Consider the following 20,690-nt stretch of genomic DNA (forward strand, 5'->3'; position numbering starts at 1 on the left):
AAATAACACCGCAAGACCCTTTCAAGCAGTCTCTCCCGTGTTACAGACGCATGTAATCATACACCGTACGATTCGGAAGGAAATACAACTTTGTATTGTCAACATTGTTTGTTCATTTCTTTAGCCTGATAGATGAACTTGCTGCACGCAAAAACACGGCAAAGAGGGAAAAAATATGTCCTGACATCAGCCGACATTTTAGCCCAGAAAAGATGAACTGTGTCATCACCTGCCTAATGCAGGACAAAATATAATCAACCATTTATTATTACATTTCAACCGAAAGGTCAGAAGTTGTTTCAAGTGTACATTTTGAATATATATAAAAATTATGAAAATTATGACGTCCATGATTCAGGATGACCTGACCACTCAATTAGTCCTTTTAATGTGCCAAATGTGTTTTGTACGGCACTTTGCAGATTAAATGTTCTTTAAGTGTGTATATATATTGTTTTAATATGCTTAGCTATTTGGAATGAATGGCGTCCTGACTGATGTGATGTTGGTATTGTACTGCATATTGACACCTGTTGGGGTGGATAGGCCTACATCTCACAAAATCAAAAGTTATTAGTGGTGTAAATTCAAGTAGTTTATCAATCGTTATAGTTCTGCTCACAAAAAAGAAATCTAAGAAGCCTAAAATTGAAAACAAATTAAGTTCTCATTCATGTCTTTACCCTTTGTGTTTATCGACATGAAGCAGTGCGCGTGGAAGCATTTTAAGCAAATGGCGCCATCTGGTGTACCTTTGAAAACTAAGCAATTACCTTTCACATCACAGTTTTTTAACCGTGTCGAAATTTGAAATAAAAGAGTAAGTAAAGCACGCCATTTTTATAAAATATGAAAAATAGAAGTGTAGGCTAATAGCCTGCATGGTTATTTCCTCTTCAAGCATCTTACAAAACTGCATTAATTCATTAATTAACCTATTAATTAATTGTGCATCTTGCATAATCACTATTGTAAACTTTACGGGGTTTCATTATCGAACACTGGAATTGGTTACCAGTCACACTCACATTTGTTTATTTCCTAAACTAATTGTGTAATTTATTTCAGATGGAAAGATTAACCATTAGAACTAAGTCTCTCGATTTAACCCTTTCTCTAAATCTAACCTTGAAATCAAGTCTTGAACAAGACTTTTCTTTCTTAGTCCTCACTCCGCTGGTATGAACCTCAAACTGATTTTTACAAAGTGCACAAGTCACACACAACTCTTGACTCTTATTATTGCTGTCTGTTTTCTTTATTCAGATAACAGGAAGATTTGTACAGACATTCATGAACACAAGTAAAGGGGGCATTTTCTTTGGGGTGTGTAAATAGTGTTAAAAATAAGATTTCTATATACTATAAATAAGATTTTTATATCTTTGTAGCTGTATGTGTTTTCAAAGGAGCACTTCCATCTTTAAATGGAGATTCAGATGTTTCAGTCATTTCTGAAGTCTGTCTGATGTACTGAATAAACCTTCAGGAAAGAAAACACATTGTTTAACAGAAGCTCTGTTTAAAAGTCGGGTCGGTCCTTCTTCAGTTTAGAGTAGTCCATGTTGACAGCGAAGAGCTGTGGGAGGTGAAAATGAGGTTAATCAGACCATTTTCCATTTTAAAGCGTTTATTTGATATGTTTTAGTCTACCTCACTTACACACAGTAGACTGAAATAGGTCAAATAATAAGTTCTTTCTTACCTTATACTGGTCATTTGGCCCCAGTTTGTTCCAAGGCTCTGGGTTGTTCTTGCGATCCCATCTGTGACAGATCTGTGTGTCAACACGCCATACACTCTAATGCTGTGTTCTCACCAAACGCGAATTAAGCGTTTAGCGCGAGTAAATTATATACAAAGTCAATGCAAAGACGCGCATAGACGCGAACTATATATACAGTATATAGTATAATACTGTGTTCACACCAAAAGCGAGCAATCGCGTTCCACGCTCTTTATTACTCGCGGGAAAAGTTCGTTATTTTCGCGTAAGTGACGCGAAAACTCTTCGCGCGAATTCATAGCCCGAGTTGAAAAATTTCAACTTGCGCGGAAGAACGCCTCAAACGCGCCGCCCGATTCGCGGCAATTGCGCCGCCTGATTCACGTCATTCTAATAGCGAGTTCGCGTCTATGCGCATCTTTGCATTGACTTTGTATGTAATTTACTCGCGCCAAACGCTTAATTCGCGTTTGGTGAGAACACAGCATAAGGCCCGATTCACATTTCCGTATAAAACCGCGCGGAAAACGCGAGCTGCACTGCGTTCCCATTTTTTTCCAAAGCGCCTGGACCTTGCCCTCTCCTGGCGTCTGTCGTCGCTAAGCAACCATGGGCCACGATAGCCGGTGAGACGAGGAGGTATTAACAAAGGATACATGGATTATACAGTATGCACTGAAAATACCTTGCAATAACTCTGCTAATAGATTTAGTTATGCTGTGATCATCTCTGTCTCCATCTTCACTGAGCTTGTCTATATTGGCTGGTTGGTTCTTGTCACATGACCTGCGGTGCGCTTGAGGCTTTCTGAAAAGTTGAGATTCTTTCATCTCGATGCGGCGCCGACGCGCCTGAGAAAAAGAGCGCGTCGCGTCGTCCCCTATTTCCGCGCGCCTGCCGCGCGTCTACATTTAAAATAACGAATATGCGCGCGGAAAAGACGCGAAATGTGAATCGGGCCTTAAAGCATTATTGAACTTAAAGACTGTGTGTGATGAGGTGCTAAAGGAAATGAAATTATGTGTGACTTTTTACATTCTAATTTCTGAAATTTAACAGACAACTAGAAGTGTAGGCTAAAAGCCTGCATGGTTATTTCCTCTTCATGCTTCTTACAAAACTGCATTAATTAATTATTTATTAATTAATTGTGGTGCTAAAGGAAATTAAATTACTTACGAGCAGTCAGGATTCTTTAAAGCGAGACGGCACAGGTAAAGCACAGACATGCCCGCTCCACCACCAATGAACACAAACAAAGGAATCAACTTAAAAAAAAAAAAAATATATATATATATATATTAGAGTGGTTAAAGTGATACCTCACCCAAAAATGAAAATTCTGTCATCATTTACGCACCTTCAAGGTGTTCCAAATCTGTATAAATTTCTTTGTTCTGATGAACACAGAAAAGGTTTTGGAAGCCCCCATTGACTCCCATTGTAGGAAAAAATACTTTCTCTTTTTTTGTTCTGTTGAATACATTTAGAAGAATGTAGGACAGCAAACAGTTCTGGGGCACTTTTGACTACCATTGCTTTTGTCCTACTATGGGACTCAATGGGGAGCTAAATCTATTTGGTTATCAGCATTCTTCCAAATATCTTTCTTTGTGCTCATCAGAACAAAGAACTGTTCACAGATTTGGAACAACTCGAAGGTGAGTAAATCATGACAGAATGTTCATTTCGGGGTGAACTATCCCTTTAAATATCATTTATTACCTTTAAATCTGAAACTGCAAACCAGCATGACTGCCCACCAATAAGGGGCTGTATTGATACTGCCCCTGCTACCTAAAACATTGACGTATCTTATACATTCGGAAAACAGGTTTTACCTCGATGTCCTTGAAAGGGCTGTTCATCCCGTGGTAGGCTACACTACATCCTACATAGCCACGCATGACAGATAAGCGTCTACTCTAGCAATGGCAGAAAACTGTAATGTTTATATAGAAAGAATGCCATATTCTCATTTTCTCATAAAATGCACAGAATATACAATTAACATTAATCCTATGACCATTCCTATTCCCAATCTTCACAGCATCCATATGGAAATATACCCCTCGACGAGCGGACCTACTGCTACCGGTGGAAAAGATTCCGAGACAGGATTCGAGAGACGAATCTAGCCTGCAATAGCATCTCCAGTAATAAACCTGAAATACTTACAGCCGGGTGGCTTTTCAGTTGTTTTAATACGGTACCCAGCATGATAAACACGATTAAACGGCGATGTGACGGGTGCACTGTTGTAAGATGCCGGAGGACAGTGTGAAGGGATGCGCTGGAAGAACAGGTGCAGCTGCCTGGTGCTGATGACAGGGGGCGCCCGCGGGTACGAGACGAGTTCATAGAGATCATGGCAATTTCAAATCAGCCACGTTCATGTCTCTTTTATACGTTGTCATATTTATGAATATATGTATCTAACTGGCATTTAAAAACATACTACAGATGTTTCATAATCTTACCTGAAAAAGCGGGTCTCTGTAGCCTACGTGTGGAACACCAGAACATTATTGGACATTTTTACGTGTGTAAATTGACCAGAATCAGAATCAGAATCAGAATCAGAATCAGAATCAGAAAGAGTTTTATTGCCAAGTGAGCTTGGACACACAATGAATTTGTCTTAGTGACAGAAGCTTCCAGTGCATATACAGTACAGGTTAAAAAAGTGTCAAGGCACAGGTAACAAAATGTTAAAAATAAATATGTGAGAGACAATAGACATTTGACAGAAAGGACAATATTAGACGAAAGGAAAATAGGTAGTATATTGGATGTACAGATGTGCTATATACAAATTATACTGTTATTTACAAGTGGGGAATGTGGATAGCTGAATATTATATCAACAACATATGTATAATAAATATGAGTATATAGTTGTGTATTGCACGTGTTTTTATTGCACCAGACAGTTATGGAAGTGCAGAGGACGGATTCAATGACAGCTCAGTAGAACTGTAAGAGCAGCTCCTGTGGCAGGTTGAACTTCCTCAGCTGGCGAAGGAAGTACAGCCTCTGCTGGGCGTTTTTGACAGAGTCAATGTGAATGTGTGTAAATATGATTGCTCTCTGTATTATAAATAAAATTAAATTAAGAAAATGTGTTGAATTAAATACTGTAATATGGAATTTACTTATGTGGAATAACTTCTTGAATTATGTATGCATGTTACTAGGCTATATATAATCTTTAGATGTATTTACATTTCTTACCAAATGTGCATATGTAGAACACTGTAAAAAAATCTGTACATTGTCAATTAAACGATATATATTGTATATTTTGTATATTTTAACGGAAATTTTCCATACAACATGTTACGGGTTTTTTCCATTTATATACATTTTCGAATTGCATTTTGGGACCGTGATCACGCCTCCGACAACTTATGATGGTCATGGACGTATAAGCACAGCCACAACACAACATTTTACCCAAGTTTTTCCACTGGTAAGTACTCTTAATAAAATATTAACACGAAATTACAATTAAACGACTGCTTTATTACTATTATTGCTGAGTCGGCCATGTAAAGTACAACAGTAATTTCGTTGGATATTGTTAACAAGAACCGATGTTTTATCAAGTACGAAGTGATTGTTAACAAGAACCAATGTTTTATCAAGTACAAAGGAAATGTAGTATCTTGTATGGAGTCAACAGACTACTAAATGATATGTTGAAAGTACATTTTACTTCAGTCTTAAGTAACAGACAAGACTCGCATGCATAGCACATCGCACATCTTCTTCAACCTCCTTATATGTCATACACACCGCAATTAACAATCACTAGTGACAACTAGAGGATACTCCGCGATACTACATCCCCTCCTCCTTAAGCTAAACACTTCTTATTTTTACATGCTATAGGTGTCACTTACTTATGAACAAATCAACCAACAAAACTATCAATTAAATGACTTAAGCAATAACATGTATACAAATTATATATGCACACTTTATCAACTATTGCTATGAGAGTCCTTAAGTGATTTGCCTTAAGTAACAAAGTCTTTCAAGTGACCAGGGAAAAGTCTCTCTCGCCCAGATCTTCTCGGAGTTGACAGTTGAGTAGTTTCCTTTTGTACCACAGGCACTTCTTTCACTGACTCCTTTTCACAGATAGACATTTCCTGCTCTTCAGGTATAATTACCCGGTCAGCATTTAGCACTGTTGAAGTTTCCTCTTCCTGTACATTTACTGTGATTGATTCAGCGTCCAGCATCTCCTCGGAACTGCAAGTTATTATTTGATCCACATGCCTTTTCACAGTTTGTCCTTGTCCAAGAGCTGTTTTGTACGACAGAGGTCCTGTACAACTTTCAACAACTGCTGGAATCCATTTAGGTCCACCACTGTAATTTCTCACATGTACAAAATCTCCAGTTTCGAAACTTCGGAATTTACAACTTTTATCATGACCTTCTTTCTGTTTCTGTTGTTTATTTAGGATTCTGGTCTTTAGATCAGGAAGAAGTAAGTCAAACATAGATCTTAACTTTCTTGACATTAACATCTGAGCTGGCGATAGTCCAGTTGTTGCATGAGGAGTAATCCTGTAAGTAAACAAGAATCTTGCTACTCTGGTCTCCACAGTCTCATCCTTCATCTTCTTCATCCCTTCCTTAAAAGTTTGAACAGCACGTTCCACCAAACCATTTGAAGAAGGATGGTACGGTGCTGATGTAACATGCTGAATTCCATTCCTCTTCATGAATGTTTCAAACTCTTCACTCTTAAAACATGTTGCATTGTCTGAAACTAGCATTTTTGGTAATCCATGTGTACTGAAACAACTCCTCAGTTTCTCAATAGTCACAGTAGATGTCGCATGTATAACAGGATAAACTTCCATCCACTTTGAATGAGAATCTACTAGAATTAGGAACATCTTCCCTAAGAAAGGTCCTGCGTAGTCCACATGAAGTCTTTCCCATGGTGAGCTTGTCCATTCCCACGGATGTAATGGAGCTTGTGCAGGTGCCTTCTTCAGACTTTGACATACGTCACAATTCTGTCCCACTCTCTCTACGTCCTGGTCTATACATGGCCACCACATGTAAGATCGAGCCAATCCTTTCATTCTTGACATTCAATTCAATTCAATTTTATTTATATAGCGCTTTTCACAATGTGCATTGTTCCAAAACAGCTTTACAGGAGCAAATAAGAAAAACACAGAAAGGTAAAACACAGCACAGTGCATGGTGTTTATAGACCAAGCAAGATCATTATAATAAATAATATCTAATAAATAAATGAATAAATAAATAAATGGCGTCACAAGCTAGAATTAGTTCTGAGTTTGATGAATAATGCACTATCACGTCTGACGATTTCAGTAGATCTTTACTTTCTTTAAAAGCTTCTTGTTGTGATTTTTCCAAGTCCATTGAGTATCCTTTCTCAGCAACAAATGCAGGGGTGCAAGTAACGTCGCCAGATTTGGTAAGAACTTATTGTAGTAGTTCAACAATCCCAAGTACACTTTAAGCTCAGTTACATTCTTAGGTTCTGGTGCTTCATCAATAGCTTTCACTTTAGTTCCAGTTGGATGGAGTCCCTGAGCATCCACTCTATGACCCAAATATTCCACTTCATCTGCAAGAAACACATATTTTCCCCGTTTCAGACGTAGACCTGCTTCTTTCAGTTTCATCAACACTTTCTCCAAGGTTTTCAAATGATTCTCTTGGTTTCCTCCAGTGACTAATATATCATCCAGATAAACAACAACTCCTGGAATGCCTTGTAACAATCCCTCCATTGTTCTCTGGAATATGGCAGGTGCTGAAGCCACTCCGAACGGTAAACGATTGTATGTGAATAATCCTTTGTGTGTATTCACTGTCAGATATTTCTTAGAATGTTCATCCATGATGATTTGTTGGTATGCGTGACTCATATCCAGCTTCGTGAACTGCTTTCCTCCATCGAGTCTTGCAAAAAGATCTTCCACTCGCGGTATTGGATATTGCTCCAGTGTAGACACTTTGTTCACAGTGAGTTTATAATCACCACACAATCTTATACTTCCATCTGGTTTTACGATAGGAACAACTGGGGCAGCCCATTCTGCATACTTAACTGGTGATATGATTTTCTCCCTCAGCAACCGATTAATCTCCTCTTCCACCTTTGGTTTCAGGGCATAAGGTACTGATCTTGGTCTAAAAAATCGTGGTGATGCATCCTTTGGTACATGGAGAGTTGCAATGGTGCCTTTTAACATCCCTAGTTCTTCTTTGAACACTTCCTCATGTCTGAACAACACCTGCATCAATGTCACCTCCTCAGATTGTATCAGTTTGATCTCACTCCACTGTAGTTGTAGTCCTTCAAGCCACGCTCTACCTAGCAAACATGGTCCTGATCCTTTTACTACCACCAGGGGCATTTTCTTCTCCTGTTGTTGATACTTCACTTGAACATCAGCCACTCCTATGACTTCTAGAGGTTCACCCGTATAAGTTTTCAATTTGACTTTTGTAGTTTTCACTTTTGGTGATACAGTGTCTTTCCAGATGACCTTGAACTTTTCCTCAGTCATCAAGCTAACACTGCTTCCTGTGTCAATCTCAAACTTTACAAGCTTTCCATCTACATGTAACTCGACAGTAAAAGGTTTCACTTTCTTCAATTCATCAGTCTTTACACATGCTAAAGTGAAGGTTTCATCTGATTCCTCACTCTCAGTAGTTTCACTCACTCTGAATGCTCGATGTGGACCTAATCCCTTTCCTCGTTTTTCAAACACAGCATCTCCACCCTGTTTGCCTTTGTTGCGACAGGCTTTTGCAAGATGTCCAATCTTTCCACACCCGTAACACTTGTCTTTCTTAAATCGGCATTCGTTGGCTTTGTGATTTCTTCCACCACATCTGTAACATTCCCTAATGTCTTTATCTTCATATGTGTTCCTTTTCTGTCGTTGATCAAATTTCTTCCCGTGAAACGTAACACTGTTGCAGACTTGTTCACTGGTTTTATACTTTAAATCGAGCACATTTTTGCTTGCAGTTTCCGCGGCCACTGCAATTTTAAGAGCAGTCTCAAATGTCAGATTGGTTTCTGAAAGCAAACGTCTTTGTATCCGATCATCATCAATGCCACATACAAGACGATCCCTTAACATTTGGTTTAAAGTTGCTCCATAATTACAATCCTGCGCTAAGCAACGCAACTCTGCTACATACTCTGTCATAGTCTCTGTTGGCTTCTTCGTTCTCTAATCAAATTTAAATCTCTGTACAATCTCACTCGGTTGAGGATTGAAATGATCCTTTAGCATCGTTACCAGTTGCTGATAAGACCTTTCACTTGGTTTCGTAGGGCTGAGAATATTTCGCATCACACTGTAAGTTTGTGCTCCCACAACACTTATGAGAATAGCTCTTTGCTTACCCTCGTCGTCGATTTCATTAGCCACGAAAAATTGCTCCAGTATTTCAGTATACTCCTCCCATGTTTGAACCTTTACATCAAATGCTGCTAGTGAGCCAATAGTTCCTGTAGCCATGGTTTTTTCCTTTGAAGTCGACGTAAATCCTTTATAATCCTAGGTTTACAGCTTTATCCTCGTCGCCAAAAATGTAGTATCTTGTATGGAATCAACAGACTACTACATGATATGTTGAAAGTACGTTTTTTACTTCAGTCATGAGTAACAGACAAGACCTGCATGCATCGCACATGGCGCATCTTCTTCAACAACCTTATAATATCCTACCCCCCCAATTAACAATCACTAGTGACACCTAGAGGATACTCACGATACTACATCCCTCTCTCCCGTAAACACTTAATATTATCCACAAATTAATTCAGTTATTCACTTTCTGGCGTGCATGACAGTCCCGCGGACTTGAACCAATATACCGGAGTTATGTAATTACAGCAACAGCACACACTGAACTGAACTGCTGTGTGAATAGAGAACTTATGAGCACGCGCAGCTCTCGTTCTAGAGTCGAGAGTCAGCAACAGTTTTCGGATCACAAGAATATTGCTCTATTAATGTTTTGTTTTGAAGGATAAAATAAAACATATATCGCTGGACTCGGACGAGACCGACTAGAACATTTGCGAGACCAATGACCAAGTCCGAGACCATAAAAAAACGTCTCGAGTCCGGACTCGAGTACTACAGCACTAGTAAGGCGACATGTTACGAATAGATTATCTCAACAGGCGAAGCGTTGTTTACTGGTGACAACTGTTTTTGTCTTGTAACTGGAGAGAGGATGGGGACACCAGCTAGACTGAGGTCAGACCTGGGAACAGAGAATTGTTACCTGGAACAAATGCAAAAGTTCCTACGCTATGGCCACAATGACGAATATTCTGAAAACTGCTTTATTTATTTATGGTTCAGGCAATCACAATCAACGCATTGAGAGCTGGTGGGCATTTATGAGAAAACAGCATGCTCAGTACTGGATTAATCGTTTCCAGGATTTTGAAGAACAAGGATTATTTCACAGGTGATTTTCTGGACAGGCAATTGATATTATTCACCTGTCTGAATATCATTGAGGTAAGGTTATATTAAAACTAAACCCAAAATACCCCAGTACCAACTAATATTCTTTATTAGCTCTTTTTTATTCTTTTTTATAAATAATTTAAAATTATTGTTATCTGCAGCTGCTAATTTAATAGTGTAAAGTATGTTCCTTTACTTCACTGTCATAGGAAGAGCTGCAACAAGTTCAGCATTTGTGGAACAGTCACAGAATTCGTCAGAGCAGAAATGCAGTGGCTCCAAATGGCCGTCCACTCATGATGTATCATCTGCCACAACTTTTTGGAGCAAGAGATTACCTGAAACCTGTCTTTCAGGAGGCTGTGGGTGCCTGTAGAGAGGAATGTCTTCGAAGACGGCCATACTCATGTGATGAGAGTGTTTTTACTGTATCATGTCTTCTTATGGAAGAGAACAATATTCATCCACCCACAACACCTGATGAAGCTATTGAATTGTACCTGTTCCTGAGGAGCTGTACAGTTGAAAATGTGTAAGCAGTTATTTTAACATGAGACTGTCTCCTCACTTTGACTTATTAGTGATGCTTTGAAAAAGCATAACTATTGTTATTCGAACATACATACTTCTTATAATTCTTGTTCCGCCAAAAGTTTGGCACGCTACTTGTCCCGCAGCTTTTGGCGTAGACCCATGAATGAATACATCACATCGACGGGCCTATTCTGGTGTGCTATGACTTTTATAAGCGATCGGGTGGGCGATGGGGGGCGAAAAACCACCCGAAAAATCCCATTGACTTAACATGCGCCCAACTTTGAGGGAATGTAGCTCCGAGCGAGGATATTGTAGAAACATGAAAATAATACACGATTTGAAGGGGTTATCAGGCTCTATAAGAACATCACTTACAATGGGGTGTAAGTTGCACCCTGGGGTGTGAGAGCCTCCCAAAATTTCTGTATACTTATAATGGCGCCCATAGACTACCATTCACGCGTTATTTTTTCACTTTGGACCCATGAATGACTACATCAAATCGAGCGGCCCATTGAGGAATGGTGTGTGATGACTTTTGGAAGCGATGGGGTGGAGGGGGTGCGATGGGGGATGAATAAAAACCCGAAAAATCCCATTGATTTAACATTGCGCCCAACTTTGACGGGTCGTAGATCCGAGTGAGGATATCGTAGAAACATGAAAATAATACACGATTTGAAGAGGCTATCAGGTTCTGTAAGAACATCACTCACAATGGGGTGTAAATTGTACCCCTGGGGTGTAAGAGCCTCCCAAAATTTCCCAATCACAGGAAGCATGCCCATATATGGCGTAAAACGTCCCGTGTTGAATATCTTAGCAGTACAAGCACATAGAGACAAGGGGGTGGGCTCATTTTACTCAGGCTACCAATCAGTGTGACATGATCATTATGAAGTTATTAAGCCACGCCCATAGCAACCATTAACAGCAACCTAGCAACTGATCCCATAGACTCCCATTATAAAAAGTCCATGTGGATATCTTTGCAACACAGTGTCGTAGAGACAAGGGGGTGGGCTCATTTGACTCACACAACCAATCAGTGTCACAGGATCATCTTGAAGCTATTAAGCCACGCCCATAGAAACCATTTACAGCAACCTAGCCACCGAACCCATAGACTCCCATTATAAAAGGTTCAGGTGGATATCTTTGCAACACAGTGTCATAGAGATAAGGGGGTGGGCTCGTTTTACTCAGGCAACCAATCAGTGTCCCAGGATCATCATGAAGCTTCGAAGCCACGCCCATAGCAACAAAACATGGGGGTTGGTTCTTTACATTCATAGCTTAGAGCATCATCAATTGGCCGATGCTAAGCCACGCCCATAGCAACCAAACAGGTTAGCCTAGCAACCATTTAGCAAAACCTATATCTCTGCATAGGAACTTCGTAGAGACATGGGGGGTGGTTCGATTCACTCATAGGTTAGAGTATTATCAATTGCAGATGCCAAGCCACGCCCATAGAAACCAAACAGGTTAGCCTAGCAACCATTTAGCAACGCCTATATCTCTGCATCAGAACATCATAGAGACACGGGGGTTGGTTTGTTTCACTCATAGGTTAGAGCAGTGGTCACCAACCCTGCTCCTGGAGATCGACCGTCCTGCAGACAGCAGCTCCAACCCCGCTTCAGCACACCTGTCTGTAATTATCCAGCAAACCTGAACACCTTGATTAGATAGATCAGGTGTGTTTGATTGGGGTTAGAGCTGAAATCTTCAGGACGGTCGATCTCCAGGAGCAGGGTTGGTGACCACTGGGTTAGAGTATTATTGAGTGCAGATGCCAAGCCACGCCCATAGCAACCAAACATTTTAGCCTAGCAACAGTTTAGCAATATGTGTATCTCTGCATCAGAACATCGTAGAGACATGGGGATTGGTTAGATTCATTTGTGGCTTAATGTGTTATCACTCTAGTCCCGGTTTCGCGGTTTGCCACAAAGCATCACTCACATTTTCTTCAGAAAGTGTACCTATCTAGTTTGTATTTGTTGTACACAGGAAAATCTATACCAGACTTAAGATTTTGGTAATTGCAAAGAAATGTGTTAATTTGAGAATAGAAATTAGTTAATGTTTACATTTTAATCTTTCATTCCAGGTGTGAATTACTCCCACTTTTAACATGCACTATAATTTGAGAAGTAAATGATGCAAAAATGTAGTGAAATATGAAAATGATATATGAAATCAAGCACAATGTAATATCAAACTGCAATAAATTGCATACTGATTTATAAAATGAACTGGTTTCTTTTATTTATGTCACAGTAAATTTAACCCTGACTATTTAGAACATGTTCGGTTAACATGAACTGTGAAAAATAAAGATTTAGTTACATTTGAAGGTATAAGAAAAGTCACCTGCAGCCTTAAACAATTACATTAATTACTTTACATTTGAAGATATGAGGAAAAGGTCAACTGTGCAAATTTAAACCAAATCAAAGTTATATTGGTTTATATGCTGAATGTAAACATTTCTAAACCATGTAAACAATTTGTAAAAACTGAACTTACAAAAATGTGGAAATGCCACCTGTCCTTTAACCCCTAACAAAGAACATATTCAGTGCTCATGTTTGAGTGAACAACACTCTTAACAGGTAGCTCTTTTTTTTGTGGCATATTCAATTAATAAATCACCACAATATTCTTCTGTTAACATTCAGGGCATGATTTATACAATGTTCATGACAAGTGCATGTGTACTTGACAATATATTTTCCAAATCAGAGCGCAGCTCTGGGAAAGAGCTGTATGTGCAAGGAAGCTCCAGAACTGGGCCACAGGTGTGGGTGACTGGTCGCCTTGCCAGTCAATCCAAAGATGTGAAAATCACTTTTATTTCGTTGACACAGACAACATCAGAGCCTATAACAAATCTAAGCATCTTCCTCAATCCCACTCCATCCAATCCTCTGATGTACTACTGTAAAAAACGCAAGCACTTGCTCTCTGCTTGAGTTTGAGGTGAGACATCCAGCAATTTCAAGAACCTTCTTGTTGTGGGTCTTTTGTCTTTATACATCTGTAGCACATCCACTGGATTGTTGAAGGTTTCTCTGAAAATCTGTTTGGCTTGTCCAGACATGTTGTCTAAAGTGTATTTTGGCAGTTGGATTATCTGTTTGTGGCCAGCTTTTAGCAACAGTTCTTTTAGGTTTTGTTGTATTGGCATGATGTTACACCCAAACGGTCCAGAAGATCCAGCAGGTCGTCTCTATCATCACCAAGGAGATCTTCTTTTAAGGCCAAGGAGACCAGGTCCCTCTCTGACTGACTCAGGTATAAGAGAAATGAATCAATCATAATCTCATCTATTCAGGGTCAGAGGCGGCATATTTTAGATCGGCTTTCGTGCAGCATTGCGTCTTTACACAGAAATTTAATCCGCCACAGAGACGCCTTAACTCGCCTGTGTAAAGACGCCTTTTGTGATGCCTTTGCAGGTGTCTTACGAAATTGGATGTTGTCCCACATGTTTCGGGGAAAGTTTTGTTGCAAAAAGTTTCCGTTTAAGCGCACTGTCGATACATTTATTATGGTTTGTAAAACCAATCTGTATTATGCTGCTCGCTGAAATCGTGCCTGATGAATGATTGATGCTGGTTCGCGCCGCGGACGAATCATTCATTCGAACCGGTTCTTTCTTTTTAGTGAACCGGTCGAACCAGTTCAGCTGAATCGTTCCTGTAGTATCTTGTATGGAATCAACAGACTACTACATGATATGTTGAAAGTACGTTTTTTACTTCAGTCATGAGTAACAGACAAGACCTGCATGCATCGCACATGGCGCATCTTCTTCAACAACCTTATAATATCCTACCCCCCCAATTAACAATCACTAGTGACACCTAGAGGATACTCCACGATACTACATCCCCTCTTCCTTAAGCTAAACACTTCTTATTTTTACAATGCTATAGGTGTCACTTTTACTTTTATGAACAAATCAAACAACAAAACTATCAATTAAATGACTTAAGCAATAACATGTATACAAATTATATATGCACACTTTATCAACTATTGCTATGAGAGTCCTTTAGTGATTTGCCTTAAGTAACAAAGTCTTTCAAGTGACCAGGGAAACGTCTCTCTCTCCCAGATCTTCTCTGAGTCGACAGTTGAGTAGTTTCCTTTAGTACCACAGGCACTTCTTTCACTGACTCCTTTTCACAGATAGACATTTCCTGCTCTTCAGGTATAATTACCCGGTCAGCATTTGGTACTGTTGAAGTTTCCTCTACCTGTACATTTTCTGTGATTGGTTCAGCGTCCAGCATCTCTTCGGAACTGCGATTTATTATTTGATCCACATGCCTTTTCACAGTTGTCCTTGTCCAAGAACTGTTTTGTACGACAGAGGTCCTGTACAACTTTCAACAACTGCTGGAATCCATTTCGGTCCACCATTGTAATTTCTCACATATACAGAATCTCCAGTTTCGAAACTTCTGAATTTACAACTTTTATCATGACCTTCTTTCTGTTTCTGTTGTTTGTTTAGGACTCTGGTCTTCAGATCAGCAAGAAGTAAGTCAAACGTAGATCTCAACTTTCTTGACATTAACATCTGAGCTGGCGATAGTCCAGTTGTTGCATGAGGAGTAATCCTGTAAGTAAACAAGAATCTTGCTACTCTGGTCTCCACAGTCTCGTCCTTCATCTTCTTCATCCCTTCCTTGAAAGTTTGAACAGCACGTTCCGCCAGACCATTTGAAGAAGGATGGTACGGTGCTGATGTAACATGCTGAATTCCATTCCTCTTCATGAATGTTTCAAACTCTTCACTCTTAAAACATGTTGCATTGTCTGAAACTAGCATTTTTGGTAAGCCATGTGTACTGAAACAACTCCTCAGTTTCTCAATAGTCACAGTAGATGTTGCATGTATGACAGGATAAACTTCCATCCACTTTGAATGAGAATCTACTAGAATTAGGAACATCTTCCCTAAGAAAGGTCCTGCGTAGTCCACATGAAGTCTTTCCCATGGTGAGCTTGTCCATTCCCACGGATGTAATGGAGCTTGTGCAGGTGCCTTCTTCAGACTTTGACATACGTCACAATTCTGTCCCACTTTCTCTACGTCCTGGTCCATACATGGCCACCACATGTAAGATCGAGCCAATCCTTTCATTCTTGACATGCCTGAATGAGTTTGATGTAACTGTTTCAACACAGTAGCTCGCCCTTGCAATGGTATGATGATTCTTGCTCCCCAAGTCACACATCCATTCTTCACACTTAATGCATCTCTCCTGTGATAGTACGGTAACAGTAGTGACTCCACTTCCACAGGCCAACCCTGTAATACGTACTCATGTACTTTGGAGAGTGTCCCGTCTTGCAATGTCCACTTCCGAATTTGTGCTGCATTCACTGGTGAGTCATCCATCAGCTCCATCATCAGTACTTGGTCCTTTGTCTCATCACCTTCTCCCTCACCAGGCACTGGCAGTCTACTCAAGGCATCCGCATTCTGGTGATACTTTCCTGGTTTGTACACAATGTTATACTGATAGGCTTGCAGCATGACAGCCCATCTCTGCACTCTTGGTGATCCCATTTGTGGAACTGCTTTTGCTTCATTGAACAAGTGGATTAAAGGTTTATGATCAGTACAGATTGTAAATGCGCGACCATACAAGTACTTGTGAAATCTTTGTATTCCAAAAATCACAGCCAAGCCTTCCTTGTCCAATTGCGAATAACGTCTCTCCGCAGGTGTCAATGTTCTTGACATGAACCCCAACGGTTTTTCCATACTTTCTCCCTTTTTCCGTTGCGACAACACGGCTCCAACCCCATAAGGTGAGGCGTCACAAGCTAGAATTAGTTCTGAGTTTGATGAATAATGCACTATCACGTCTGACGATTTCAGTAGATCTTTACTTTCTTTAAAAGCTTCTTGTTGTGATTTTTCCAAGTCCATTGAGTATCCTTTCTCAGCAACAAATGCAGGGGTGCAAGTAACGTCGCCAGATTTGGTAAGAACTTATTGTAGTAGTTCAACAATCCCAAGTACACTTTAAGCTCAGTTACATTCTTAGGTTCTGGTGCTTCATCAATAGCTTTCACTTTAGTTCCAGTTGGATGGAGTCCCTGAGCATCCACTCTATGACCCAAATATTCCACTTCATCTGCAAGAAACACAAATTTTCCCCGTTTCAGACGTAGACCTGCTTCTTTCAGTTTCATCAACACATTCTCCAAGGTTTTCAAATGATTCACTAGGTTTCCTCCAGTGACTAATATATCATCCAGATAAACAACAACTCCTGGAATGCCTTGTAACAATCCCTCCATTGTTCTCTGGAAGATGGCAGGTGCTGAAGCCACTCCGAACGGTAAACGATTGTATGTGAATAATCCTTTGTGTGTATTCACTGTCAGATATTTCTTAGAATGTTCATCCATGATGATTTGTTGGTATGCGTGACTCATATCCAGCTTCGTGAACTGCTTTCCACCATCGAGTCTTGCAAAAAGATCTTCCACTCGCGGTATTGGATATTGCTCCAGTGTAGACACTTTGTTCACTGTGAGTTTATAATCACCACACAATCTTATACTCCCATCTGGTTTTACGATAGGAACAACTGGGGCAGCCCATTCTGCATACTTAACTGGTGATATGATTTTCTCCCTCAGCAACCGATTAATCTCCTCTTCCACCTTTGGTTTCAGGGCATAAGGTACTGATCTTGGTCTAAAAAATCGTGGTGATGCATCCTTTGGTACATGGAGAGTTGCAATGGTGCCTTTTAACATCCCTAGTTCTTCTTTGAACACTTCCTCATGTCTGAACAACACCTGCATCAATGTCACCTCCTCAGATTGTATCAGTTTGATCTCACTCCACTGTAGTTGTAGTCCTTCAAGCCACGCTCTACCTAGCAAACATGGTCCTGATCCTTTTACTACCACCAGGGGCATTTTCTTCTCCTGTTGTTGATACTTCACTTGAACATCAGCCACTCCTATGACTTCTAGAGGTTCACCCGTATAAGTTTTCAATTTGACTTTTGTAGTTTTCACTTTTGGTGATACAGTGTCTTTCCAGATGACCTTGAACTTTTCCTCAGTCATCAAGCTAACACTGCTTCCTGTGTCAATCTCAAACTTTACAAGCTTTCCATCTACATGTAACTCGACAGTAAAAGGTTTCACTTTCTTCAATTCATCAGTCTTTACACATGCTAAAGTGAAGGTTTCATCTGATTCCTCACTCTCAGTAGTTTCACTCACTCTGAATGCTCGATGTGGACCTAATCCCTTTCCTCGTTTTTCAAACACAGCATCTCCACCCTGTTTGCCTTTGTTGCGACAGGCTTTTGCAAGATGTCCAATCTTTCCACACCCGTAACACTTGTCTTTCTTAAATCGGCATTCGTTGGCTTTGTGATTTCTTCCACCACATCTGTAACATTCCCTAATGTCTTTATCTTCATATGTGTTCCTTTTCTGTCGTTGATCAAATTTCTTCCCGTGAAACGTAACACTGTTGCAGACTTGTTCACTGGTTTTATACTTTAAATCGAGCACATTTTTGCTTGCAGTTTCCGCGGCCACTGCAATTTTAAGAGCAGTCTCAAATGTCAGATTGGTTTCTGAAAGCAAACGTCTTTGTATCCGATCATCATCAATGCCACACACAAGACGATCCCTTAACATTTGGTTTAAAGTTGCTCCATAATTACAATCCTGCGCTAAGCAACGCAACTCTGCTACATACTCTGTCATAGTCTCTGTTGGCTTCTTCGTTCTCGAATCAAATTTAAATCTCTGTACAATCTCACTCGGTTGAGGATTGAAATGATCCTTTAGCATCGTTACCAGTTGCTGATAAGACCTTTCACTTGGTTTCGTAGGGCTGAGAATATTTCGCATCACACTGTAAGTTTGTGCTCCCACAACACTTATGAGAATAGCTCTTTGCTTACCCTCGTCGTCGATTTCATTAGCCACGAAAAATTGCTCCAGTATTTCAGTATACTCCTCCCATGTTTGAACCTTTACATCAAATGCTGCTAGTGAGCCAATAGTTCCTGTAGCCATGGTTTTTTCCTTTGAAGTCGACGTAAATCCTTTATAATCCTAGGTTTACAGCTTTATCCTCGTCGCCAAAAATGTAGTATCTTGTATGGAATCAACAGACTACTACATGATATGTTGAAAGTACGTTTTTTACTTCAGTCATGAGTAACAGACAAGACCTGCATGCATCGCACATGGCGCATCTTCTTCAACAACCTTATAATATCCTACCCCCCAATTAACAATCACTAGTGACACCTAGAGGATACTACACGATACTACAGTTCCCGTTTAGCGTCTCCCGTAAACACTTAATATTATCCACAAATTAATTCAGTTATTCACTTTCTGGCGTGCATGACAGTCCCGCGGACTTGAACCAATATACCGGAGTTATGTAATTACAGCAACAGCACACACTGAACTGAACTGCTGTGTGAATAGAGAACTTATGAGCACGCGCAGCTCTCGTTCTAGAGTCGAGAGTCAGCAACAGTTTTCGGATCACAAGAATATTGCTCTATTAATGTTTTGTTTTGAAGGATAAAATAAAACATATATCGCTGGACTCGGACGAGACCGACTAGAACATTTGCGAGACCAATGACCAAGTCCGAGACCATAAAAAAACGTCTCGAGTCCGGACTCGAGTACTACAGCACTAGTAAGGCGACATGTTACGAATAGATTATCTCAACAGGCGAAGCGTTGTTTACTGGTGACAACTGTTTTTGTCTTGTAACTGGAGAGAGGATGGGGACACCAGCTAGACTGAGGTCAGACCTGGGAACAGAGAATTGTTACCTGGAACAAATGCAAAAGTTCCTACGCTATGGCCACAATGACGAATATTCTGAAAACTGCTTTATTTATTTATGGTTCAGGCAATCACAATCAACGCATTGAGAGCTGGTGGGCATTTATGAGAAAACAGCATGCTCAGTACTGGATTAATCGTTTCCAGGATTTTGAAGAACAAGGATTATTTCACAGGTGATTTTCTGGACAGGCAATTGATATTATTCACCTGTCTGAATATCATTGAGGTAAGGTTATATTAAAACTAAACCCAAAATACCCCAGTACCAACTAATATTCTTTATTAGCTCATTTTTATTCTTTTTTATAAATAATTTAAAATTATTGTTATCTGCAGCTGCTAATTTAATAGTGTAAAGTATGTTCCTTTACTTCACTGTCATAGGAAGAGCTGCAACAAGTTCAGCATTTGTGGAACAGTCACAGAATTCGCCAGAGCAGAAATGCAGTGGCTCCAAATGGCCGTCCACTCATGATGTATCATCTGCCACAACTTTTTGGAGCAAGAGATTACCTGAAACCTGTCTTTCAGGAGGCTGTGGGTGCCTGTAGAGAGGAATGTCTTCGAAGACGGCCATACTCATGTGATGAGAGTGTTTTTACTGTATCATGTCTTCTTATGGAAGAGAACAATATTCATCCACCCACAACACCTGATGAAGCTATTGAATTGTACCTGTTCCTGAGGAGCTGTACAGTTGAAAATGTGTAAGCAGTTATTTTAACATGAGACTGTCTCCTCACTTTGACTTATTAGTGATGCTTTGAAAAAGCATAACTATTGTTATTCGAACATACATACTTCTTATAATTCTTGTTCCGCCAAAAGTTTGGCACGCTACTTGTCCCGCAGCTTTTGGCGTAGACCCATGAATGAATACATCACATCGACGGGCCTATTCTGGTGTGCTATGACTTTTATAAGCGATCGGGTGGGCGATGGGGGGCGAAAAACCACCCGAAAAATCCCATTGACTTAACATGCGCCCAACTTTGAGGGAATGTAGCTCCGAGCGAGGATATTGTAGAAACA

At 40.0% G+C, this 20,690-nt stretch overlaps 1 protein-coding gene and 2 pseudogenes across 3 annotated transcripts; all 3 read right to left on the reverse strand.

The window, feature by feature from the left end:
• Nucleotides 1-1,223: 1,223 nt before the first annotated feature.
• ndufa4b (NDUFA4 mitochondrial complex associated b) lies at nt 1,224-4,287 on the reverse strand. 3 transcript variants are annotated; one of them, XM_057357687.1, is made up of 4 exons: nt 3,906-4,287; nt 2,907-2,995; nt 1,706-1,807; nt 1,224-1,579 (listed from the first exon to the last, which is right to left on the reverse strand). In XM_057357687.1, exons 1-4 carry the CDS (start codon nt 4,095-4,097, stop codon nt 1,546-1,548), a joined length of 417 nt encoding a protein of 138 aa, XP_057213670.1. In that variant the 5' UTR covers nt 4,098-4,287; the 3' UTR covers nt 1,224-1,545. The 3 variants fall into 3 exon arrangements, with proteins under 3 accessions (XP_057213670.1, XP_057213672.1, XP_057213671.1); XM_057357689.1 differs by having other exon boundaries at nt 1,706-1,777; nt 3,906-4,275; XM_057357688.1 differs by having other exon boundaries at nt 1,225-1,579; nt 1,706-1,766; nt 3,906-4,260.
• A 1,462-nt stretch (nt 4,288-5,749) lies between these two features.
• LOC130568785 (uncharacterized protein K02A2.6-like) lies at nt 5,750-9,368 on the reverse strand (annotated as a pseudogene).
• Nucleotides 9,369-15,122: 5,754 nt separating this feature from the next.
• LOC130568786 (uncharacterized protein K02A2.6-like) lies at nt 15,123-19,429 on the reverse strand (annotated as a pseudogene).
• Between the last annotated feature and the right edge of the window lie 1,261 nt (nt 19,430-20,690).

This window comes from Triplophysa rosa, linkage group LG18, assembly GCF_024868665.1.
Source record: "Triplophysa rosa linkage group LG18, Trosa_1v2, whole genome shotgun sequence".
In the NCBI taxonomy this organism is placed as follows: domain Eukaryota; kingdom Metazoa; phylum Chordata; class Actinopteri; order Cypriniformes; family Nemacheilidae; genus Triplophysa; species Triplophysa rosa.